Source organism: Rosa chinensis, chromosome 3, assembly GCF_002994745.2.
Source record: "Rosa chinensis cultivar Old Blush chromosome 3, RchiOBHm-V2, whole genome shotgun sequence".
NCBI lineage: Eukaryota > Viridiplantae > Streptophyta > Magnoliopsida > Rosales > Rosaceae > Rosa > Rosa chinensis.
The window spans coordinates 45,041,837-45,067,727 of NC_037090.1; the positions used below are offsets into that span (position 1 = coordinate 45,041,837).

At 39.0% G+C, this 25,891-nt stretch overlaps 2 protein-coding genes across 4 annotated transcripts; one reads left to right on the top strand and one right to left on the bottom strand.

Annotated features, from left to right (window-relative positions):
* Positions 1-6,636: 6,636 nt before the first annotated feature.
* On the top strand, positions 6,637-11,178 carry LOC112191644. Its single transcript, XM_024331027.2, has one exon. It carries the CDS (start codon positions 6,908-6,910, stop codon positions 10,763-10,765), a length of 3,858 nt encoding a protein of 1,285 aa, XP_024186795.1. The 5' UTR covers positions 6,637-6,907; the 3' UTR covers positions 10,766-11,178.
* A 560-nt stretch (positions 11,179-11,738) lies between these two features.
* Positions 11,739-14,555, bottom strand: LOC112191645. 3 transcript variants are annotated; one of them, XM_040516739.1, is made up of 7 exons: positions 14,395-14,555; positions 14,031-14,236; positions 13,777-13,947; positions 13,560-13,700; positions 13,300-13,389; positions 12,561-12,680; positions 11,739-12,036 (listed from the first exon to the last, which is right to left on the bottom strand). In XM_040516739.1, exons 2-7 carry the CDS (start codon positions 14,205-14,207, stop codon positions 11,977-11,979), a joined length of 759 nt encoding a protein of 252 aa, XP_040372673.1. In that variant the 5' UTR covers positions 14,208-14,236; positions 14,395-14,555; the 3' UTR covers positions 11,739-11,976. The 3 variants fall into 3 exon arrangements, with proteins under 3 accessions (XP_040372673.1, XP_024186796.1, XP_040372674.1); XM_024331028.2 differs by having other exon boundaries at positions 14,338-14,555; XM_040516740.1 differs by having other exon boundaries at positions 11,745-12,036; positions 13,560-13,670; positions 14,338-14,554.
* Positions 14,556-25,891: the final 11,336 nt, after the last annotated feature.

Sequence of the window (25,891 nt, forward strand, 5' to 3'; positions counted from 1 at the left end):
TAATTTCGCGCGCAACTCAGTATGCGAATATATCATCAAAGATGATCATGTTTCTATCCCACGTTACATGTACACTAGTGTAATTAGTAGAGATCTCTTTATTCTTAGGTAGTGGTTATAACGTTGAGGCGTCTCCCAACGATGTCTCTTGGACAAAACTATAATCCACAATATTCTCATAAGACGGATTTTGAGTATTGATGATCAAAGTATCTAGTTGTGCCAAAGTCGCTCTCTTTCTAGGGCAAGTATCCTTTGAACCCACAAGTCTCTCACTTTTCCTAGCTAGGGCCATGGCCTGTGACGCCACAGTGCCACTATCTATGCCGTTGTCACCATGCCCACCTCTATTTAGGGTGGCTCCACGTCCACTCGTAGGGATGTCAGTCCTTACAAGCACCTTTGCAGCATGTATGTGTGATCTCATCACTTTAACGATGTGATAATTCACCACATTTTGGACTGTGCACTTCAGTGATCAAGATGAGACAAAGGGAGGACAGACCACTATAATTCTTGTCATTCATGTTGAACGTTGACGTTCTTATCTCCCCCTAATGATAGGAAGATTGTCCCATCAAAGTGACAATCCGCAAAACAAGTGGTAAAGAGATCGCATGTCAAGGGTTCTATGTAGTGAACAATGGTTGGAGAATCATGTCCAATATATGTATACTCATTCATCGTGTACGACCTATTTGAATGCGTTATGGCGGCGTAATTTGGCACATAAACCACCCAAATATGAGTAAGTACGGGACATCTGGTGCGTACCTAGTCACCAACTATGTCGCAGAAAGGGGTTGAGTGGCAATAAGTCGTAGATGACTAAGTACAGCTATGTGCAAAATTGCATAGACCTAAGCGGAAATAGGAAGATTTGTGCGCATTACCAATGTGCTGGCTACCATGTATAACTTATTAATGGTGCCTTCTGCAAGACCATTTTGGGTGCAAACATGGGGAACCAGATATTCAACATTAATCTCAATGGACATGGACATGCATTAAGCATCGAAGGTTGTGATAACCCCGTTTTTTTTTAAGGAAATATAATATAGCTTTCAACAAAGTCCTTGAATTTAGAATTTAGTTGGAAAAAAAATCGACTTAGTTTCAATATGATAGTAATAAATAAATAAATATAGTGTAAATGAAACATATAGCAAAATGGGAGACCATATGTTCGCCGACAAAAAGAAAAGGAAAATAAGAATTGAGTTTAAAAGAAGGGGATTGGGAATGAAGCATCTAGAGGAGAGGGGAAAGATTAGAAAAACAGAGGAGTTTCTAGAGAAGAGTCGAGAAGGGTATAGATTGTGGGAGAAAAACCCAGAATTTTCTCAACTCTTTTGCCTCTTTCGGAACAGACTCATTCCTCCCTGATATTTTTTTTCAACTTTTCAAAAGAATTGGGGCAAGAGGAGAACAAGGGGGACTCTCTCTCTCTGGGGAAAACGGGGGATACATCTATGGGATATTCCTCATTTCTCTAGAGCTCTCTCTTTCGAGTATCTCACCTTTTCTTCCCTTTGTACCTCGCCACAAAACTAAACAATCTCTTTGTTCTGAGGTTGTCACCCAAACACAGTTAGCTACAATCATCCATGGAAATTCTATTAAACGAAAGGAAGTTTCTTTTGGTTTTCTCTCAACAGGTGATGATGATTTGGATAATAAGAGATGGTAGTTCATGTTCCTCCTTCAATTGCAGAGTTGTGTAATTGTTTTGTGTTTACCCAATTTCATTTTAAATGGCTATGAAGGTATGCACTCTTCTTGTGCATTGCAATTATAAAGTTTGATTTCATGATTGTTATTTTGCTAACAAACGAATTCTTTGAACTGGATTGAAATGAAATTGAAAGAACTTTTGTGAATGCTAATGAACTTAAATCCGGTTAGGCCCGGGATATAATTAAGGAGGGATCGAGTTCCCTTGGGTGAAAGACCCTAAACCCGATTGGGGCTCGTGGATTCGAGCGGATAATTAAGTAGGGATTGTGCCTCCCTAGGGTGAAAGACCCAAAACCCAATTGGGAATTCCGCTTAGTAAGGGGTGTCCTCGGTGGCCTTAATCTGAGGTTGTCCGCTTGTTCGGGGTGTTCTCAATGGCCTTAATTCTAGAGGTATTAAGCCTAACCGGGGGAAAAGAGGAAACTAAATGACGATTTGTTAAAAGTTTGAAGGAAACAGGACGGATGAAAATCTGCTAAAGTTAATTTGGTTTCAATACAATTTCACTTTGTGAAATTGTTTATGTGATCTGTGGGATTTATTAGACTATTTATTAGTCATTACCCAGGGTCAGGGTGTGACAAAGGTGTTCAATGAAAACTCTCTAGCATTGTTAAGACGAATTGACGTGATAAGATGATTTGGGTGGTGAGCCCGTAGAGGAATATTGTATACTAGGAGTTTAGCATAAGCACCGTTTGGGTGAACAAGAGCATGGCATGTGACCTGCACGTCGACGCGTCAACCAACACTATCAAAATAGTCCGCAAGTTGGTTGAATAGCTTCACAAATATTCCTTTGGATTCTGTGTAAGAATAGAATGGTATCTTTTGCGTAGGACGGTCTCAGTCCTAATTTTCATAAAGAACAGGCTTTGCAAAAATGAGCTATAGGTTTTAGAAGTAAGGGTGAGCATTTCAGTTGGACCATGGCACCACAATTGGCGTTAGAAGCATATGAGGAAGTGATGATGTCACTCTTGGCATCAAAAGATGCCAGAAGTCGCAGGGGGATGGTGGCGGCACCAATGGTGGACGGGGCGACACCAAGGTGTTTGATGGCGGTCCAAGTTTCTCCTTGAATCAACTTTTGATTCTTGCTTCTTGTAGCTCAAAAATGAGGTAAGTTCGTGTGAAGTCGTTAGTAGACGGATCATCATATCACAACCAGGATGACCTAATCTGTCATGCCAAAATCATTATGTATCAGAATTCCATAAGTCATCTCTTATGACATTATTAAATTCAATAGCTCAAATAGTGGTAACATAGAGTCCATTAGAGAGAGACATAAGCTTCTCTAGTATGTACTTATGTCCGCAATCATTAGAGGTAATGCAAAGGAATTAGTTTCTATTCTCACAATGCATTTTTGCATGAAATCCGTTGGCTCAATATCTCGAAAGCCCAAAAGAGTTCTTCCAGCTCTAGGGGTGTAGAGAGCTTTTTGTGACAGTCATTATGGTGCCATTAGGCAAAGCAAATTGGGCAATTCCACAGCCTTGAATTAATTTGGATGGGTTTTGCCATAGGTGTCACATAGGAATGTGTAGGCAACATCTAAAAATGATTGTCATGGCGAAGTGTGCATAGTCGCACTATCCACAAGACGATATAGTTATCGGGAGTCCATTCCTAAAATGCTTAAATAGAATAAAGAGATAGAATAAAAAGTAAAGTTTTTATTCATTGAAGCCAATGATTACATCAAAGTTTCTGACTAGAAATCTAATCCAAATAACTAATGCACACAATAGTAGTCACTCAACTTCTTTCGTTAACTCCAAAACAAATATGACCAGGTAAGAAAGGAGAGATGTAGGTGGAGAGAGGCTCACTTAAGTACCACTAATCTAACTTCTTACCTTGACATCGCATGTACCTTGGATGAGTCTATTCAAAGAAAAGCTAGAAACCAAAGGCAACAATAAGATTATGGCAAAGTGCCATTACAATCATTTTTGAAAATAATAGGTTCTAATCAAAATCGGCTACTTCAATGCCTTTTGATATTGGCAGAGTCAAAAATCTACAACCTTGAGCTCGACATGTTGATCTTCATGTTCTACGTGATAAGCTTTTCTTGCTTCCCTTCAAGCTTTGTAGGTAGTAGCTATTAAATTAGATACATGACACATTTTTTTCCCAATGATCAATTGCTTCACATTGGAAACACACTTCATCATTAAAACTCAGTTTATGGTTGATCTTATCGTGATTGAGGCACAAATTGTGAACGTATATTGCCGGCCCTATGCCGCCGCTGGCACCACTATTGCCGATGGTAGTGGCGATCCCTCTCTTTCCACTACGGCATCAACAGTTGCGTGTCTACTTGATTGTTCTGGTGGTTTTCTTTCTGAGTAGGGAGATTAGATGGACTAAAACGTCTGAATTGATTACCCTTAGAGTTAGAGGGTTTCGCTCGCGGCGACCTCTCTTAGGTGTGCCATTATAATCTTTTTCACAAGAGACTTCTTAATCAATTCATCATCTGTAACATTCTGATTACAAAAATTCCTCATCCTTTTCACAAATCCTCATCCTTTTCACAAAAATTCCTCATTTGTAGAGAATTTTTGAATAATACTCACGTACTGATTTATAGTTCGTGAGGCAGAGATTTTGTCATCTCTTACGCAATTCAAAAGTTAAGAGTCTCGGATATTCCCAAGGCAAGCGCAACCCATAGATTCCTTGGGTTATTTTCAACCATATACTCGCCTAGTGTCCATAGTGAAGTAGAGTCGAGTTTGTTCAAGTTTAACCTCCTTAAAAAAGGAAAACAAGAACAAATAAGTTTCGGAGCCTAAATGCTTCCATGAAAAAAAAAGTAAATTTCTAAGCGTAAATTGCTACCAAGAAATTAATTTCCAACAGTTTTGGATTAGACCAAAACAATGATGTTTCAATTAATGGTCAAGAACAATCTTTGTTCAATGCTACCACTAATCCAAATTGGAGACAGGCTTCCACAAACAATGTTCGGGGCTGTATGAATCTCCACAATTTCATGTAATCCCACGTTATAAGAAGATGGAAGGTAGAATAATGGATATTAGAATCCTCGAGTGTAAGAAAGTAGGAATTTTAAATCAAAACAGCAACTTTTATAAAATTTTACCTTGAAAAATTGCTGGCGAAGCTAATAGGCAGTGCAGTGGGCGTTGTGCGCGGTGTGTGGGGCCTGTGGGGGAGTTGTGCAAGATGTGTGGCAGAGCGTGCAGGGGCGTTGTGATTATAGATGTGCGGGGGTTAAGCGGAGGCAGGGCCTAGCTAGGCTAGCAAAAGGCACATGGGTGCATGAGGTTGGGCTAGTGAGGCTAACAACAGATTTTTAGTTTAGTTTTTTTTTTTTTTTTTCTTCTAGGGTTTTTGGCTATTGATTCAGGGTTAGGACTTTGTGCTGATAACGTGTTTAAGGAAAAAAATTCAGGAGAATACTGAGATCTTTTTATTGATAATAGGGGTCTTCATATAAAGGATTACATGTACAATATCTTGGAGTATAAAGTATTCTAATCAAATACGAATTAGGATATCTAGAATATTTTACCCTATTACAATTAGAAGAATAAATCATGTTTGGGCCAGACACACACTTTTAATATTTTTAACACTCTCTCTCTGCTAGGGTTTTCTGAAAAAACTCTCTTGCCTTTGTCCTGTGGCACGTCAATGGATGCTGTAGTCAGACGATCCTTGTTGCTGGGTGATCGTGGTCCCTTGTATCGAGGTGGCTTTGCTCTTGATCGTTGGGATCGATAGCTGGTGGTAGGGGAGATAGGAGTTGCTGGGGGGTGGTGGTTCAGTACTTGTAGGTGGAAGTTGTGGGTTGGTTGGGGGCATGTATGGGGATGAAGAGGGCGGAGGAGATGGGATTTGTGGCGGGTCAAATCCTAGATGGTCGGAAATGGTGGTGGATGGCCGTTCCATTCCCCGACTCAATCTGGGTTAGGTGGATTTCTGGATTGGGGTGTGGGCTGTGGATCTCTACCAATGGCGCGATCGGGTTGGTCGATCGTCAGAGGTGGTGCGAGAGAATCAGTTTGGGGGAGCGCTAACGGTGGTGGCCCGTCGCAAGTGGTGGTACGTCAGGAATGAGGGGACGAAGGTGGGGGTTCTGCAGGAATTGGGCTGGGCCCTATTGGGTGGCTTTGATTTCTTTGCTACTTGGTTGGGGGTGGTGTTCGGACTCACTTTTTGGGCCTTGCTCTGGTTGGTTTTTTTATTTAATGTTGTTATTTTTTTAAGTTGTTTAGTTTGGTTGCGTTTTATGCGAGCAATAAGTCCCTATATTTATCATGTAGGGCTAGTCGGGCTATATGCATGTGTGTGCACTCAAAGTGTCTTGTCTGCTCTAGGTAAGCGGTGAGTTCCTTGCTTCTTCAAATTGTCGTTTCCGCCTAGTGACAAGGTGAAACTAAGTGTCGTCGGATTTATCCTTCAGCGGCAATATAGTTGGAAAGCTGTGCTTTTGATAATTATGCTACGTTGTAATCGAGTTATCTTTCCGTTATGTCAAAGCAAATAAAGTAGCCAGTAGAGCACTTTTTGCTAGTTGGTGCCTAGTTGAATACATTTTTTCAATAGAGACTTCTAATATCATTTCAGGACGTTCTCTAGATATTTCTCGTAATCAGAGATTTACGCTCATGTCCCCCTTGTATTCCACAGTTTCATTAATCAAGGCTTGAGGACAGCCGCCCGGCCGCACCAGCCTTTTAATAAAAAATAAAATACATTGTCCTTACAGATTACAGTGTATTAAAAAACAAGAAAAGAAGAAGAAAAAAAGTTTCGTGCCGCCCCATTTTCTTTCCTGTCCGTTTGTCTGTCAACAGTCAAATTCAAATACCGAACACAAAAAGCAAACAGCTTTCGCAGCTGTCCTAATAAGTGCTTAGCCTTTCAGAAAAAGAAAAAAGAAAAAAAAAAGCAGAACAAGTGCTGAGCATTCATTCCCATTTCCTTTTTCTTTCTTTTCTTCTCTTCTGAACTAAGCAATCGGAGGTTTCCAGATACAGAATTGTGTTCAACTGTTCACTTGCGAGGTGTGTTTGATTTTCTACTCTTTTTGGTTTTGGTTTTGATCGGAGGTTTCCAGTAGGTGGTTAACTGTTTAGATTTGAATTCATTCCATACTAGATAGAGCCTCTTAAGTGTAGAGATGGGGGGTTTAGTGTTGGAAATTGGAAGTCAAATCAGCAAGTTTGTGATGATATCAGTGAAAACATGTTATAAATCAGTTGGCAATCATCCATTTGTTGTGGGCATCCTGCTTTTCCTTCTATTTCTGCACAGATCATTTCCTGTTTTGTTTTCTGTTTTGGTGTCATCATCCCCTGTTCTAGTCTGCACTGCTGTTCTTCTTGGAACCCTTTTAAGTTTTGGCCAATCCCACATACCCGAAATTGAACGCCAAGACCATATTGCTTCGCTTAGAGCCAGGGTTCCAGGCGATGACACTGTTGTTCTTGAGAGGGGTGGCAGCTTTTCCACAGAGAAATTCTCTGCGAGCAGGGATGTTGTCGACGCCGTGGCCCTTGAAGAAGCCGGCTCGACAGATTACACAGTCAATGATGAGGTTGGCGCGCCGCTTATTAATCAGAATGTGCAGCAGACTCAGAGTGACGAGAGAGTGGTTGAGGATGTGGACAGAGACATAGAGTTGGAAAATCAGGGCTTGCCAAATGATGTGCAAGCAGTTGAGCAGCAGTATACTTTGCTTCAAAAGGTTCAAGATCAGATTCTCCAAGTGCACGATGATAATGTGTCTCCCCGAGGAGGAGGAGAACACTTGGATTCCTTTCTGGGTGGCTACGGTCATGATGACAGTGGTGATGCTTCTGATTCTGGGTCGGATGGGGCTGAGAGCTCGTCGCCAGATGCTTCAATGGCTGACATCCTTCCAATTCTTGATGAGCTACACCCACTTTTAGACTCAGAAGCTCCACAGCCTGCTCGTATGTTGCATGATGGCTCTGATGCAGCTTCAGATAGTAGTGTTGAGTCGGACCAGGGTGGACAAGTAGATGAGGATGATGGGGTTGATTACAATGGCGGAGATGAGGAAGAAGTACTGGCACACGGTGGCACAGATGATGAAAGCAAATCTGCAATTAAGTGGACAGATGATGACCAAAAGAATCTCATGGATTTGGGAAATTTGGAGCTTGAAAGGAACCAACGCTTGGAGAGTCTTATTGCAAGGAGAAGGGCAAGAAAAAGCTTCAAATTAACGGCTGAGAAGAATCTAATAGATTTTGATGGTGTTGATCTTCCCTTTAATGTTTCACCAATATCAACAACAAGGCGCAACCCATTCGATTCTCCATTTGATGACTCCTATGGCAACATGCCCATCCCTGGTTCTGCTCCATCCATTATGTTGGCAAGGAGAAATCCTTTTGATCTTCCTTATGACTCCAATGAAGAAAAACCTGACCTTAAGGGAGACCATTTCGAGCAAGAGTTTATTGCATCGCATGCCAACGATGCATTCTTCCGTAGGCATGAAAGCTTCAGTTTGGGAGCTTCAAGCTTGGGGGGTGCCAAGCACGAGAGGCAAGAATTTAAGTGGAAACCTGTTTTCGTACCAGAAAGATTGGCTTCAGAAGGGACAGGTTACTCCTCATTTCAAAGACAATCAAGTGAAGTTAGTGAATCAAAGTTGAGTTCTGTTCCTGATAGTGACTCGGTGAGTTCTGTAGCAGATTTGGATGATAGGAAGTTCAGTGAGCAAGACTTTACTAAAGAAACGGAAGTTATCTCCAACATTTATCATGCATCTGGTCTTGTTGACCATGGAAGTCATTCCTATGAAGACGTATATTCCCTGGAAATGGAACAGGCTGACAAAAGGGATGTCCTACACAATGGGCTTGATATAGAATTGGGTAAAAGGGAAAATCTGGAACCAAGCTTGTTGGATAATGGAGGCTTACCTACTGTTGTTACTAATGAACTCCATCTGAATCCAGAATTAGTTGAAGAGGAGGACAGCAGCAGTAGGTCAAGCTTGTCATCATTGTCCGAAGCAGATGAAAAAATTTCAGACGTGAGGAAGGGTGAAAAAAGTTTGGACCCAAGTGGTGATCTCAACAAGGAGTTTCTAATTTCACCGCAACATTCACTTGAGGAGTCAAATGTTCAATTCATGAGCACGACAGCTGATGAAAATCAATTTAAGGAGCCAGTCTATGACTCAACTCCCCTTGACGCAGAAAACCTCATTTCCTTGAACTCCATTTCTTCTGATATGCAAGCAGAGATATCTGAACTAGTTAGACCTCAAGCATCAGCGGAAATGTATGAGTCTTTTATGTACAAGGATGATGTGGACGGTGAGAAAATAGAGAAGGCTATTTCAGGTGATGAAGAGATATGTGGTGCCACCTCAAAAGCGCATGAACCAGATGCAATTGAGGGAGACTTGGGAAACTACAACCAACCCCAGCTAACATCTTCTGTTTCAGAGGTAGAAATCAATCTCCCAAGGAATTTGGAGGTGAATGCAGCTTCTTCAGAATCTAGTTACCACTTTCTTCTTTCCAATGAACAGACATCAGAACAGGAGAAAGACCTATCCTGGTTGGATAAATCCATGGTTGAACCATGTCTTGGTGATCATTTGGAAGCTCTTGTTATTGAAGATACTGTCAAGGAAGAGGTGGACGACATAAAGGAGATTGATGCAGAGTTGTTATCAGAATTGGATACAGTTGGAGATTTCAGTGTGAAAGAAGTTGTTGGTGAGCCACTCCATTATGAGTTGATAACAGAGGAAGCTAATGCTGTGAGCACTGAATCTGGGTTGTCGACGGCGGATCCAAACCTGTTAGAGCCCTTCCAGGAGCTACCTGTTCTTGAGCACACTCAGGAGGTAGTAGATGTTGATGGGACTTTCAAACAAATTCATGAGGGAGTCAATGTTGAGGAGGTCATGTGTCCTAGCGTGGTTGACAATGAGCTAGAGGTAGTGTCAAAAAGTACAGTGCAGGCCAGTTCACAGTTGCTAACAGTTGAAGCAACATCTTTGGAAGATATTATTACTTCTTCAAATCAAGCTCTAGACAGTTCTGTTAATGAGTTTCCACAACTATTGGATACAGAGGGGTCAGCAGAATTACATCTGGAATTACCTGCAGAGGGTAATGAGGTATCAGCAGATGTCTTGCCTGATGCAGAGGAGGAGATCGCATCAGGCAATATAGGATCCAGTGTTCAAGAAACTTTCACTACGCATATTCCTTTGAAGCAACTATCAGAAGGTAATGTTGCTGAGCTGCCAAATCCATCAAATTCAAAGGACGTATTGGCAGAAGTAGGAACTGAGGCTGTGGTGGAGATTGTATCAAGCAATGTTGTATATGGTGTTGAAGAAACTGTCACTGATTCTCCTTTGAAGCAACTATCAGAAGGTAATGTTGCTGAGCTGCCAAATCCATCAAATTCAAAGGACGTATTGGCAGAAGTAGGAACTGAGGCTGTGGTGGAGATTGTATCAAGCAATGATATATATGGTGTTGAAGAAACTGTCACTGATTCTCCTTTGAAGCAACTATCAGAAGGTAATGTTGCTGAGCTGCCAAATCCATCGAATTCAAAGGATGTATTGGCAGAAGTAGGAACTGAGGCTGTGGTGGAGATTGGATCAAGCAATGTTGTTTATGGTGTTGAAGAAACTATCAGTGATTCTCCTTTGAAGCAAGTCTCGGAAGATGATGTCCGTGAGCTGCCAAAACCATCGAATTCAAAGGATGGATGTGAAGAAGTAAGAACTATGGTGGGGGATTCTATAGACGAGATTGGATCGAACAATACAGGATCTGGTGTTCAAGAAACTATCCCTACTCATAGTGCGTTGAAGCAAGTCTCGGAAAGTATTGTGGATGACTCCATAGAGATTGCATCAGGCAATAGAGAAGTTGTGCAAGAACCTATACCTACTCAAGTTTCAGAAAAGAATGTTGGTGTTGGTGAGCTGCCAAAACCATCTGATTCAAATGATGGATTAGCAGAATAGAAACAAATCAACGAATGATGTGGGTCTTCCAATTGAGAATGTAAGACGCAAAATGAAGAATGCTGAACAGTTTGTGGCTTGGGTCTTTTTCATGTCTTCTTCAGCAACAGGCTGTGTGTATATTTTCCTTCCGGTGTGGTTATAATGATATTTTTCGGAGTGGGTCGTAGTTTCATTTGCTTTATTTTCTTTTACTTTTCCGATTGATTGATTTCTTCAAGAATGAGTTTTTGGTTTGATTTCTTGAAGTGTGAAGTTTCTTTGTTCATACTACCTGAGTAAGTTTTAATTGGGAGAAGGTTGGCTTTAATCATCCCATGTTTTGAGAAGTATATTCTTTTTTCTTTTTTTTTGGTACGAGGATATTGTAAACTTTTGCACATGTATAAAGTTCAGTCTCCAATTTTTTTTTTTTTCCGATGGATTTCTACATAATTGAACGGTGGACGTGGACCTATAGTGGAGGGTATGGTCTTTATATAAACTTTGCACTGGTTCGGTTTCGCTCTTCAAAAATGAGGTATTTCCTTGTCAGATCTTGGCTCAGATATACTGTACTGGGGTGGAAAGTGTCCGTGGGGTACAGACTTTATTCTTTGCAAGAACAAGAAGTTCATACTGTCTTTGTAGGGTTTAAAATTCTAGTCTTATAGAACCACTAAACTAATGAATTTCTGTAGAAATTGGAAGAGAAAAGATTAGTAAAATTCTTGCTATCCTAGTATCCTTGTTAGCAGCATAGATTGGGATTGGTGAGGTATACACCATGCTTGCTTCACTTTCAGATTACATTTTTCTTGCGAAAAAACGTGGTACTAATTACGAAGAGATTAATCAATTAATAAAATTTAAAATTTTAGAAAGGGATTGCCAAGATTACAAAAGTAAAAACTCCACCAGTGTACAAGTCCGAGACTACACATCAAAATGATTTTGGTTTCAAGTAATGCAAGGACAAAGCAAACAGCATGAATGAAGGTCATCATTCAAATGATTCTAATAATTTCATTTGGCATCTAATGTAGAATATTGACATTGCAAACTAGATACAATAAGAGTTTTGCATTTTCTGATAACAAAAGCAACAACTTTAACATCTAAAAATAGTAGGGGTTAACCGAAATTTAAAAATAGAAAGAAACAAAGAGTATTAGTGAAACAAGGACATGGCAATTTGTTAGACAAGTTAGCTGTATCTGCACTAAATTGTATCAAACCACATGATCTGACTGCTTTTGCTTCTTCTGTGATGGCCCAGAAGCAGCCCCAACCTGCAAGACATTTTCAGAAGACATGCTCAGGCGTGTCCCATCAAAATACTGATCTATAAGTATTGGCTGTCAAATTCATTTGACTAAAAACTAATAACTACTCATCTCTTAATGTTACATATTTAGGCTCTGTTTGTTTTGCATAAATTATTAACCCAAAAAAAAAAAAAGGGGGGGAGAGAGGAGTATTTACAGAAGTTACATCATTTTCTTTTATCTTTCAAATGATTGCTATAGCATAATTTCATATAAATCAGTAACTGTTGAGTTATATTACGACGAACAGAAACTTTTGATATGACATTTGTTTTGTTTGCTCCTCCTACTCTTCCACAATCTTCTATTTCCCCTGTGAATTACAGCAATCCTAAATCTTCTAGTTGCTATACGTATTTTGTTCACTAAAACTTCTACCATCTCAAGTCTTCCAAAATCCAAGGCAACATCTACCATATGCATATGTCTACAGATGAGATGAAAACAGAAAAAGCAAATTACAATGAAGCTAGAAAAAGCATGCCTACCACGCTTGAGAGTTGTTCTCTGATGTAGGTCAATGACCTCAACATTGCTTCAAGAGTGTCCCTAGTCAGTTGGAACTTCACCTCGATTTCATCTGCACTAGATTTGGTATAATCTTGCAGCTGCAAAAACAAAATAAATCAAAAATAATATAAAGGCATGTGTTTGAACAAAAACAATAGAACAATCTAATAACACCCTACTAACTACAGTCAATCAGAAACACAGCTACAGCAGCTTGCCAATTTAAAGAAGGGCTTTTACCAATAAAGACCATTTAAAAGCTTTCTGCTTTCTTTTCTTTACTGAAAAATTATCGCACCCTTTCTGCAGGTCGATAACTTTCAGATTTTCTATTTTTTTGAGCCTAATAGATTACTTCTACTCAAGAAGCTTATTTACTTCTCTGCATGTCCTTAATATGGGAAAAGAAAAAAAAGTAAAATTAAAAATGCAAGAAAAAAACATGTCATTATTATGAGCAACCCTTATAGCCTGGCAGTACTGGTACCATTAGTATAGACCACAAGGGAAGAAAAAGGGAACCTCATTGGTAATTTTCTTTTTGAATAAATACAGAGAAGGAGATACCCCTGAACTCCAAAGATACATATGCCCATAAAACCTCCGAGATATCTTTTTGAATAATTTTCTTTATAGATGTATACAAACACAGCTGAGCTATCATGATTTTACTTTAAATGGAATGTTTGGAAAGAATCCGTCACTGAATTTCCTTACCTTGAGATTAATGATGGCCACTTTGTTAGCTGATCCGGAGTTACAGTTCTCCATGGTCCAAGTCATTGACTTTAGGCGAGGAAGAGTTCCCTAAAGATTGCAAGAAGATGAAAAATGTTAAAAGAGCATGAGATTGAAGCTAACTACAAGAAGTGAAAGGGAAGATGTAATATGTTGTGTAAATGGCATGGAACGGTGCCATTGTTGTATCCTTTAAAGAAATTAAGATAGAAAGTTGTAATGTATGGAATGAGACTTGCCAAGTTGCAAGGAGACACGGGAGTGATCTCTGACGCAAACTCATGTCGGCTTAATTGAGCAACATGATCATTATGTAATGAGTGCGACATACCCAAAGAGGTTGTCTTAACCTGACAACATCCACTGGTTCTGGTTATGGGCTGGAAATTAAATTAAACAATGAAAAACTGGTGAGTTGCCAAATGAAAAATATGAAACTGTGAGTGAGTAAGCAACCTGCTCTCTGGCTATTTCGTCCTTCCATTGAGACTCAAACTTTTGAAGGGACAACACCAAAATGCTCTGCAAATCGAGGGGCAAATCGGGTGGAAAGAGCTTCAGAAGGTCGTCGGCAGTCAAGTTTTCATGTACCCATTTTCTGATGAGCGAACGAAGGCATGCCAAAACCTGTGATTTCATTCATTCAATCCACTCATTCATTGATAGATAAACCCCATAACATAAAACATAAACTTGAGAGAGAAACATACAGGGTCGAGGTCGGAGAGTGATTGTAGATTGAGGAGAGACTGCAAGTGGGACTTGTCGCGGAGACCGGTTTTCCTTGTTTTCCAGAGAGTGGAAAGCAATTGGTGCAGTGCTTCCTCGGAATTTATGGCTGATAACTTATGCAATTGCAGGTAAAGCGTGTCTTCCACCACATCCATTTTTCTCACTCTGCCTTCTTTTCCTCCTCCTGCAACGAGTCATACAAAGGACAAAAACTTATTCTACAATATACTGAAGCCCGGTTTACTGTTCACAACTGTTCATAAGGGATTGAAAAGACGATTTTGCCTTTGCTTTTTTCCCACAATTTCAGGCTGCCATTAGTGTGTGTGAAAGTACTGAAACCTTATCAGCTTGGCGTCTGCGTCTTTTAGAAGATGCTATAGTGCTGGAATAGAAAAGAGAAGCAGAGGGATTGATCTGAGTGTGGTTTGGATGATACTTAGTTCGTTGTTGTTGTCCGCTTGGGGAGAGTAAAGATCGGAGGTTTGGAAATGTCCTTTTGTTAATTTTTTTTTGTGTGCTTTGGTTTATATTGGGTTTTTTTTGTTTCCGTTAGTTTTGGAAATCTCCGTATTTGGTTGCGTTTCACAGTTCTCAGTATTGTGGAGTGCACTGCTTTTGTTGTTCGAATTACGTTGAGTGAAGCATGAGATCTCACTGTAGGGTCATCATGGGCCGGCCCTACTCTAAATTTTAGGACTTAGGGTAGGGCCGGGTCGGGCCTAGTCAAAGTCAACAAAATTTAGGGTCGGGTAGAGTAGGGCCGAGGCTTAAATATGCTAACCCTTATCCGCCCGAAAAGCCCGAGTCACTAAGGCCAAAAGGACCGGGTCGGGCCGGCCTTCCAAATAGGGCCGAAATGGGCCTAAAAAGGCTTTAATTTGTTTAACAAAAAGAAATACATTATTCTTTTTTCCTTAAAATGTGGCTCCATGGTTATATAGGTAATATAAGACTCATTGTTTTTTGTTGATCATATTTAATATATATATATATATATATATATATATTGAGATTAACTTATAATTTATAACATTTATAAATGGGAAATATTAGTTAATGAGGTTATATTTAATTAACTATCTCTCTAAATCTCTAAATTAATTTTTATTTAACAAAGGAAACAAGAATTAAAGAAAATAAAGCTTAGGAAATTAATTACCAAAAAAGAGATAAGTTGTATGGTATAGAAAAAAAAGAAATTTATTTTTAAAATAGAAAAAATAGAAAATATTAGGGCTTCAATGGGCGGGCCGGGCTTGGCCCTAACGGGTAGGGCCGAAGGGCCGGGCCAGGTTTCAATTGTATGGTCCTTACCCTACCCTATTTGAGAAAGGGTCGGGCCGGCCCGCCCTAATGCAAGGGCCGGGTAGGGCTTAGGGCCGAAGGGCCAAATGATGACCCCTATCTCACTGTCTACTGGTGACCGGAGAATCTCCCTGTTTTTGCTTCCTTAGTTGGATCTCGCCACATCCAACATCAACCCGATCAGGTATTAGTTTTCGTTCCTATTCTATGCTCTTGATTGGTTGCTATGTTCTTGATTTGAATATGAAATAAGGGATGCTTTTGGTTGTTTGAGTTGAAAAGATTGGTGTTTGGTGATTGGGTTTAGGGATTTACTTAATGTTCTTCAAATATTGTGATGTAGGACGAGAATAGGCTTGGTTTAGCCGGAAAACTGGAAAAATAAAAAAGCAGCGTGGAATCAAGAATAGTGATTGGAAAATAGGTGATTCCCGCATAATGAGGTTACTAACCGCTGCAATATCCAAGAAAATTTGGTTTTTGATTTTTCGAGCTTCTTGTGCAAAAAATTAGGTTCTGGATTGTGAATCAGATTGGAGTAAAATTTGGCTAGAATGTCCGTTTGAGACGCATGATACATTTCCAAAATGGGAACGACGAGATCTTCAAGACTCATGATATGAGCAAGAAGTGTGACGCCATTGTTGAATATGTGCCCTATTTTAGCCTTGTTTCTCCCTCAGTTTAGTGTTTTGAGTCATTAAGTCATTTTGAAAGTCTTGTTGAGTGTTTGGAGTGAAATAGGCGGAAAAAGTAAAATTCATGAAAAATCCTAGCTGGATCAGGATTCCTCACTGTCGACTGTTTTTGCGACCTTTACATTTTAATTCCTTTTATTTTCTCTAGAAAATTCTGATATTCTCCTGCTTGTTGTAGGAAACCTTGCCTGGTGGAACTCTTGGAAACAGCAATGATGGAGTCATAAAATAAAACATTTAAGACACTTAACCAAGCAATGAAGAAGGGAAATAAAAGAGAAAGACGTTTTCAGTTGGAGAATAAAAGAGAAAGACGTTTTTCAATTGGGGGATAAAAAAGAAAGATGTTTCAACTGGAAAATAAATAAGAGAAAGACGTTTCAGCTTGTTAAAAGACCCCATTATGAGAGGAATTAAGGCCATAAAAGAGACATTTCAGTTGGGAAATTAAAGGAATTATTATGCAATCCCATCCGTCCAATGATGAAGGGTATGATCGACAAAAGCCAACCAATGCTTCCCTATAAATAAGCAACGTCCAGAATAGAATTGGCATCACTTCCCAGCCAAGATCACTTCCTTGCCTATCACTTCCTGGCCAAAAACCATTCCAAGACTGCCCAATTAACTCCTCAAACCTCCATCTCCTACAAGACCGTGACCACCATCCATCCATCAATCTACAAAGCTTTAAGGCGCTGAGTCAAGGATGTTCCACCACCATAGCAGAGACAAGTTCATCACCGTGTTGCTAAGTCGCTGAGGAAAGCTTCAAAGTGTAACTATAACTCTATTTACAATTTTGGTTCGGTTTTGTGTGTTTGGATTTGCGAGTTGTGTAATTGGAGACATGAAATTTTCAGAATATTTTTATTGATATTTTTGAGGTTTTCAGTTTATTATTGAGTTAATTTCGAGAATTCTTTTATGATGCATGTTACAATCTTGTGTCCTTTTACGTGTTTAGGTAATTTTCAGAGTTAGGTTCATAAGTTTGCATGCTAGAATAACGGTGAGAGTTCTTGTGTGTTTGCTTAATTTGCCAAGATTAATTGTTATTTGTTAAGACGTTGAATTAAACAAGTAGTAATTAGTTCTAACGAGTGGTAAAAATCATGCTTTAATGATTAAACGATTATGAAAATTGCGTGTTAAATTCTATGTCTAATGGTTAATTTGCACATGTGAGTTGATTCGAAGGTTAGATAATACTACTAGTTAAGCGAATGGCTAAATACTAGTTGGTACCCTGTGGTTTAGGTCCAAAATCAATTCAGTCCCTGGACTTCTAATTTCATCAAAAACACCTCTGCACTTTCAATTTTGATTTAATAGATCCAATTCGTTAATATTCTGTTATGGGTTAAAGTTATAGTTGGATTATTTGTTGAAAAACTATTTATTTTTAATAGTAGGACTCACTCCTAAATTGACTATGCAGACCACCTCGACACCACATCATAAAACATAGGCCATATATGAGCCACATTAACAAGTTAAATAACTCAATTGCCGGAAAACTAACAAATTGGACCTATTAGATCAAAATTGAAAGTGCAGGGGTGTTTTTGATGAAATTATAAGTTCATGGACTGAATTGATTTTGGACCTAAACCACAGGGTAGTAATTTATATTTAGCCCTTAAGAGAATTACGCTGAGTGTTTTCAAAAATTAGTAGTATTAGGCTTGGTAAGGACTTTTCCGATCCAAGCCTACATTAGAACGAATCAGATAAATGGATTGATCCATTGAGGCTTTTCATTTGGGCTCTTATCTAGGCATTTAAGATGGGCATATTTTTGTAGCATGTTGAAATAGATTTTCTGTTTTTACACTTAGTAATTTCCGAGTGGTATTGGTTTAGGTTAGGGAAGTCGATCATTGTATATATGTTCATTTGTTTTGTTTTTATTTTAGGGAAAAAATTACAAACAGTACCCAACTTATGGGCCACTCCGAATTTCTATACCCAAACTTCTGAAACTATCACAATGGTGCCCCAAATATCCCACCCGACCCAACATTCGTACCTGCCGTCATGGACGGCGTTAACTATCATGCCACGTGGCATTTTCTTAGGGGTAAAACCGACCCTCTGTCTTTACCTCCAGGGAAAAAAATACAAATAGTACCTAACCTATGACCGACTCTGAATTTCTGTAACCAAATTTTCAAAAACTATCACAATGGTACTCAGGTTATCTAGCCCGACCCAACATATGTACCCGCGTCCCACGCTTGTGCAGCCGACCCGGTGCCCCGCGCCTGCGCAGCCGACCCGTGCCCAAGATGATGGGAGAGTTGGGAGGAAGAAGAAAATGAAGAGAGTTTGAGGAAGAAGTAGAAATCTAGTGAAAGGACGGGAATACCCCTCAAAGTTTGACAGTTGACTAACTCCGTAACGGCCAACAGTGTCTAGGTACTAAAGTTGGGTCGGGGTCCAAACTTCAGGTACCAAAGTGATAGTTTTGGAAACTTGGGTACAGAAATTCGGAGTCGACCATAGTTTGGGTACTGTTTGTATTTTTTACCCTTTATTTTAAGTAGATTAGGAACCAAATTTCAAAACCCCCCATTTTATTCTTTTATTTGTTAATTGACCTTTTTGTGTAGGTGTACCCTACAATTCTCGGACTGAACGATTCCTGCTTATCCTATACTGACAACTACATTTTGCAGGGTTAAATTGTGAGGCTATTTCAGCCGCATCAACTCACTTTAGTGAGCCCTAACGGATTTTTGCCAAAATATGTCGTTTTAAATATCCGATTCGGGATTTAATATTTTTAGGATAATTTTACATTTGTTTTAGAATTATTTTATTTTAGGTTTTTAGTTTCCTTTTTAATTTGGATTGTTTAGGATTTTGTTAGAATATGATTTAGGGTTTTGGATGCCTATATAAGCACCATTATGCTTTGTACTAGAATCAGTTTATCATATCAAATTTAATAACAATTAGAGATTTTTCTCTCTTTCTCTAGTGGATTCCAGAGCTATGTCTTTTAGGGTTTATTTCTTGTAAACCCGGGTTACTTTTGACTGCGTCATATTGGAACATTTGATAGCAAAAAAATTGGTTTATTTATTTATTTTAAAGTTATTGTGATGAATTTTAAGGCTATGTGAAATCAATTGTATCTAGCATGAGAAAGTAGAATGATGATTGTTAACTTTTGTTTAATTAAAGGTAATAGCTTTTGTTCTTCCAAGTGATAGCTTTTCTCTGATGATTTTCATGTATAATGTGGATAATTGTTTGCTTTTCAAAGGGGTTACTCTGTTTTTAAACATTGTTTTGATCTTTGTATCTTTTTATTTGATTTTTATGTTTCCTTAATCTGAGTTTCAAGCTTTTGATTTATTATTATTATTATTATTATTATTATTATTATTATTATTATTTTGGCTTTTGTTTTTGGTCAGACCAACTTTGTGTTCAAGTTAGTTTTTACAGTATTATGATTAATTTTACAATTCCATTGTTGTTTTGTTTGGGTTCTCTAGATTTTATGCAAAAAGGTGTACACTTGATTCTCCTACCGTTGTTCCTCTGCATATTGTTTGACATTATTTTGGCGTTGTATTCTTCTTCAGATATGTGCTTTTTATAATCTTTGGATATAAAGTTAATATGTTTGTTGTCACGCCCCAAAGTTTGAATAAAAGAAATTCAAATCTGATACGCGATAATTGACCAAATAGCCTAAATGCTTAGAATTTTTTTCATTTAAACTAAGCAACAAAATAAACTAGAGTCAAATATTACATCACCATGTGTTTACATAAACTCGAAAGCATCAAAGTAAAATGTAAACGCTCACTAAGAGCATACTACAAAAAGCAGTACGATAGCAAAATAGGTTCTAAACCTAACACTGCTGCAACTACACGTTGCATTCTCAACCTTGGTTGTCCTGACCTGCAAGAATAACCCCTACATCATGGAATAGTGCACCGCATTGTAACAACAAATCTGGTAAGCTTTTTAAGCTCATATGAGTAAACTCAAATAAAATGACTCAAACAACGCATGCTCAACTCCACAAATTTGTAAGAACCCATGTCCCTCATGGATAATAATAGAAAGAAAACACCTGAAACTCTCTTTTAAAAATGTGTACTCATGATTCGCAAGTAACACCGTGGTTACCCCCATGACATACAATGGTAGACAAATTAGAGCTCTAACTGAATCGTAACCAATCACCCTCTCAAAGGCTTGGTATCCCTATACTCTTGCCTCTGTCACTACTGTGACACCAGATTCTCAAACCAAAAATATTTATAAAGTCCTACATGACTCAAAATGTTGCCCAAAGTACTCCTTCAACACAATATAATCAACAATTGCATGATATATTGCATTCCCAAAAAGAGTAAATGCTCAAAACCAGTGTTCTAAAAATCGGTTGCCCAGGCCACCTGGGCGCTGGGCGGCGGCTCTCCGACTCGAGTAATGCCTAATCGGCAAGGTTGGGCGGGTTGATTTTGGGTGGCCGCCTAGGCGGGCGATTAGACGCTTGGGCGGTTGGGTTTGGGCGCTAGGCGGCTTGTGTGGGCGGTTTGCTGCAATATCAAATTGACATTGAGAAGGAAGAGCTGAGAAATTTTTTTAACCATTGTACGGCTTCGTTGCTCATATATGATTATAGAAGACCTCGACATCACCAAACAATAATTCTCGCCACTAATACCCAAATTAATAGTGGGTAGACTAGTTGTGAGAGGAATTCTTGCCACTGGTACTCAAATCCGGCGGTACAGAGGTTGAAGAAGAAGCAGGAAGAGGAAGGACCTTATTTCTGGGAACCCGCACTGGACTCATCTGTGCAATTTTTGTTTTTTGTTTTTCTCTTGGTGATAAGTACGAATGGTTTTTGCTTGGTCAATCCCTTTGGGCCAGTAATTATGAAAGAGAGAGAAAGAGGTGTGCAGATTCTGAGACGTGGAATACAGTTTTGGGGAGAGAGGGAGAGTAATAAAGGTCCATTTGGGTTGGGAGATTAAAAAAATAGAAAATAAAAAACAAAATACATAATTATATGTTCTAACATAAAATTAAAATTAAAATTAAAATTAATATTAAAAAATACAAAACCGCCCAGGCGCCTAAGCGCTAGTCTCCTGGCCGCCGCCCGACTAGCGCCTACCGATTTTTAGAACTTTGCTCAAAAAAATTACCTGAATAAAATCACAATTATTATACTTCTGTTTGTACCCATATTTGCATGTCCACTACATAGCTAACGTGCATATAGTTATTGATTGATTTCGAATAAGCCACTCAACGAACAAATGGGACGATGACTAAATATATTGGCCGATGAATAATTAGACAAAACATGTTTCGACACCAGAGGAAGGAGCCAGTTTATGATAGTCAGGATGAGGATGCCTACAATATGACTATGCCACCGACTTTGAAGACCTCATCATCATCTACTTCAAAAACACCATCGGCCAGTGCCGTGATTCTATGTAGTTGATGCAACTGTGAAGTAATCCTAGAAATCTTTTGCAAATCTCTACCAATAGTTAGCTACTGATCAACAAGTAAAACCTGAATTAAAAGCTCCAGCTAGTTGTGAAGAAAGTAAGAAAAGAGATGCAGGAGGGAAACATTGGAAGTGAGTTGGGGACTCCTACAACCAATCTGGCCAAGGATGAAGTACTTAAACTCTTTGGGCCTCACAATCCCAAGGGATTTTATCAGGGACAGCAAACCTCCCAAAGTGTTTTTAAGAGGATAACAGAATCTGAAAATGTCAAAAGCGGATGACTTTTGGTGAGGAGAATGTTGACTTTTGAAGATGAAGATCCTGAGGGGAATTTTGCTGACAGTTTCAATGGTCGATGGTGATCAAGTTTTGACCAAGATGGTCAGTTTTACGACCAAGATTACTTTGCTAGAAATAGAGGCCATAGACCTTACAGGACTTATGGGCTACCAGTTACTTATGATAATAGATAGTTGATGTGGCTGAAATAACCTCACAATTTAACCCTGCAAAATGTAGTTATCAGCATAGGATATTCAATCCGGGGATTGTAGGGCACACCTACACAAAAAGGTCAATTAACAAATAAAAGAATAAAATGGGTGAAATTTGGTTCCTAATCTAAGTAAAGTAAAAAATAAATAAATAAAACTATCTACAATGATCGACTTCCCTCACCTAGACCAATACTACTAAGAAATTACTAAATGTAAAAACAGAAAATCCATTTCAACATGTTACAAAAACGTGCCCATCTTAAATGCCTAGATAAGAGCCCAAATGAAAAGCTGTCATGGTCCAATCCATTTATCTGATTCGTTCTTCGAATCAACTCACACGTGCAAATTAACCATTACACGTAGAATTTAACACGTAATTTCCAGAATCGTTTAACCATTGAAACATGGTTTTTACCACTTTTTAGAACTAACTGCTACTTGTTTAACTTAGCGCCTTAACAAATAACAATTACTCTTGGCAAATTAAGCAAACTCACAAAAACACTTAGCGTTATTTTAGCATGCAAACTTATTAACCCAACTCTGAAAATTACCTAAACACGTAAAAGGGCACAAGTTTGTAACATGCATCATCAAAGAATTCTCAAAATTAACTCAATAATAAACTGAAAATCTCAAAAATATTAATAAAAATATTCTGAAAATTTCATGTCTCCAATTGCACAACTCGCAAATCCAAACACACAAAACCGAAACAAAATTGTAAGTAGAGTCATAGTTACACTTTGAAGCGTTTTCCTTAGCGGCTTGGCAACAAAGTGATGAACTCATCTCTGCTATGGTGGTGGAGCGTCCTTGACTTAGCGCCTAAGAGCTTCGTAGATTGATGGATGGATGGTGGTCGCGGTATTGTAGGTGATGGAGGTTTGAGGAGTAAATTGGGCAGAGTCTTTGAATAGTTTTTGGGCAGGAATTGATAGGCCGGGAAGTGATAGGCTAGGAAGTGATAGTCTTGGGGTCAAGAATGACTGCTATTTATAAGGAATCCTCCTCTCTTGTGATGAAATCATGGCCATTCATCTAGAGGTGATTTCTCCTCCAAATTTCCTTGATTTACTCATGACAGAATCTTGAATTTTCTGATCTCTTTTCTCCTGAATAGTGACCGGATACATCCCTTATTCCTCTATAATATTTTCTTATTTTATTCCGTCCTCTTAAATTCCTTAGAATTTTGCACGGCAAACTCCATCTTTCCCTCCTTTGAATTGCACTAATTTCTTCTTCCAAGAGTTGTGCATACAATGAACTCATATAATCAAGAAAAATCAGAATTTAATTAGAGTTATAATCAATAGGAAATAAGATAATTAAGATAAATATTGAATAAAACTCCCCTTTTTACCTCCACGAAATAAGAAGAATTTATGTGAATGATAACTCCTTGAATTCCTCCTGATTTATGCAAGTCTTCTTATCCTTCAAGTTTCCTTGATTTCATCACTCAAGAGTTCTCAATGGGATGGACTCTCTTTAAAGCCAGAAAATCAGAAATAGCACAGTTCAAAGGAAGAAAGTTTCCTAAAACAAAATAGGAAATATTTCCTAAAATGAAAGAGAAAAAGTTTCTAAAATGACTTATCCTTCATTTACGCTCGTTTCTACTTTTTTCGCCTCTTTTCTCCATTTCTGACCTTGAAGTACCTAAAAACAGAAAGTATGTTATACTTAGTAATTTTAAGAGAACAACTAGCCAAATGAGGGAAAATACATATTAAAAACGTCACAGTTTGTGCTCTTATCAGTGGTATGGCCGAGCGGCCAGAGATCAACCATTTTCCCCTTTGATAAAAACTCAAAAGAGATGCATGCAAAGGGAAGTGGCGGCCGCAAGGTAGCATGGATCAGAAGGGCAGGAAATCAGATGCCCAATTGAGGCAAATAATAGAAAAACCTCCATAATAAGAGAGGACTTTCACAAGGACTCAGGAGAACCGACGGAACTTGAGACCATCGTGACCAATTTGAAAATGTTTTGAGTTTCCCAAAGCTACCTCACCTTCGGTTTACTGAAGGTAGGGTTAAGGTATTCAAACATCTCAACCCTCCATTTAAGTTGGCTGAGTTGGAAACAGTGCGAAAGTTCCACCAGAAACATTCAGCCCTTGCAATCTATAGGCTTCTGACGAGTCAAGATTATATTCTCAATAAAATAATAGCAAATTTGGATGCTGATCATGCTCTGATTCTGCAGGGTTTTCATAGCCGATTCATTACTCCTGGTTTGAAAGCTTTGTATCAAGCACATCGCAGAGGAATTCAAAAGAAGGATACAGTCGCTCAAATTCCAGTTTCAGAAACAGACTTTCATTTTCTTAGATGTTTTCATAGAAGCCACTCGACTAAAGAAACCTATGGCATAACACCAGAAGAGGTCTAGCTTGCAAGGGAACTTGATGAATATTTGGAGAAGAAAGACTTCGCAACTGAAGAGCAAGTGAAGGCCGATGCCAAAGCTAATACCATTGAACAAGAGAAGGAAATTCAGAAGGCTGCTAAGAACAAAACGCCAAGTGGGAAAATCCCCACCATAAGAGTATTGAGAGGACATAGTCCACCCTTCTCGAATCAAGATTTGGGAATGATGAAGAAATACCATAAGGTGTATTCAGCATTGACCACTTATGGCCTAACTGAAGAAGAAAGCGCAATGATGCAGATGTTGGAAAAGGATCTATCCTCAGAATCTTACCTCATCAATGGGGATTCCAGCATCGGCTTAAAGATTAGTTATCAAGCAATGATAGAGAACATTAAGCTGGAAGCCAACACCGATAACTTGCCTATTTCAAATTCTGACCTTGCTTACCTTTGTACTTGCCATAAACAACATTCGGCTGCTAAGATGTATGTTTCATGTCTGCCGAGGGCAAATTGTTGGACAACTTGTCCAAATACCTACGGGCACGAGAGATTGAGTGGCAGGCAGAGACATAAAAGGCGGCCACTAACCTGACAACTGGAGCTATTTAAGAGCTAAAGAATGAGCAAGCTAGTCTCAATCAGTAGAATAAGGATGAGGAAATGGTAGACGGTGGTGCCACGAACAATGCGAGCAGGATAATTTTGGACATAATGCTAATGAGGATGTCGACTATGGTGAAGAGGAAGAACAAGGTGATTATGATAATGAGACTGTAATTGATTATGACATAGGAGATGACTTAGCTTTTGATATAGAAATCTTATCTCCATTTTACAAAGGTGATGCCGCCTTTGGTTGGAAAAGGAGAAGGTAATACAATGGACATCAACATGGTTTACAACCTACCTTCAGACCTCCAAGCTCGGCCAGGTCAGTCTAATGAACTGATTGGAGATTTTGTTGCCGATCAAAAACCTCAATTCGAGATTGATCAAGTCGATGCCCAATTGAAGGATGAGGAACTCCATGTTGTACTCACAAAACCAACGGCCAAAATGGCCCAACATTTGAAGCCCTTATACATCACGGCTTACATAGAAGGATATCCGATAACAAAAGTTCTGGTAGATAGCGGCACAGCAGTTAATGTGTTACCTACAGCTGCCATGAAGAAATTACGCAGAACTGAATAAGATTTGCTCCCTTCAAACATTACAATAAGCAACTTCTCTGGAGGTAAGCGTAGGCCAAGAGGTACCCTCCCTCTTGATGTCACCGTCAGGAAAAGACAAATATGACAGCTTTTTTGTGATCGACTCCTTTGCTCATTACGATACATTACTTAGCCGCGGTTGGATTCCCCAGAACATGTGTATACCTTCTTCCTTGCATGAAGTTTTGATCTTCTGGCACGAAGACAAAATTAAGGTAATTCAAGCAGACA

What these genes read in the sequence shown, in the direction of transcription:
- LOC112191644 (XM_024331027.2), top strand. Translation starts at nt 6,908, where the DNA reads ATGGGGGGTTTAGTGTTGGAAATTGGAAGTCAAATCAGCAAGTTTGTG.
- LOC112191645 (XM_040516739.1), bottom strand. Translation starts at nt 14,207, where the DNA reads ATGGATGTGGTGGAAGACACGCTTTACCTGCAATTGCATAAGTTATCA. An exon ending in TGGCCATCATTAATCTCAAG is followed by an intron (nt 12,681 to 13,299) that starts GTAAGGAAATTC and finishes TTGTTTTTGCAG; the next exon opens with CTGCAAGATTATACCAAATC. An exon ending in GAGAACAACTCTCAAGCGTG is followed by an intron (nt 12,037 to 12,560) that starts GTAGGCATGCTT and finishes AATGTCTTGCAG; the next exon opens with GTTGGGGCTGCTTCTGGGCC.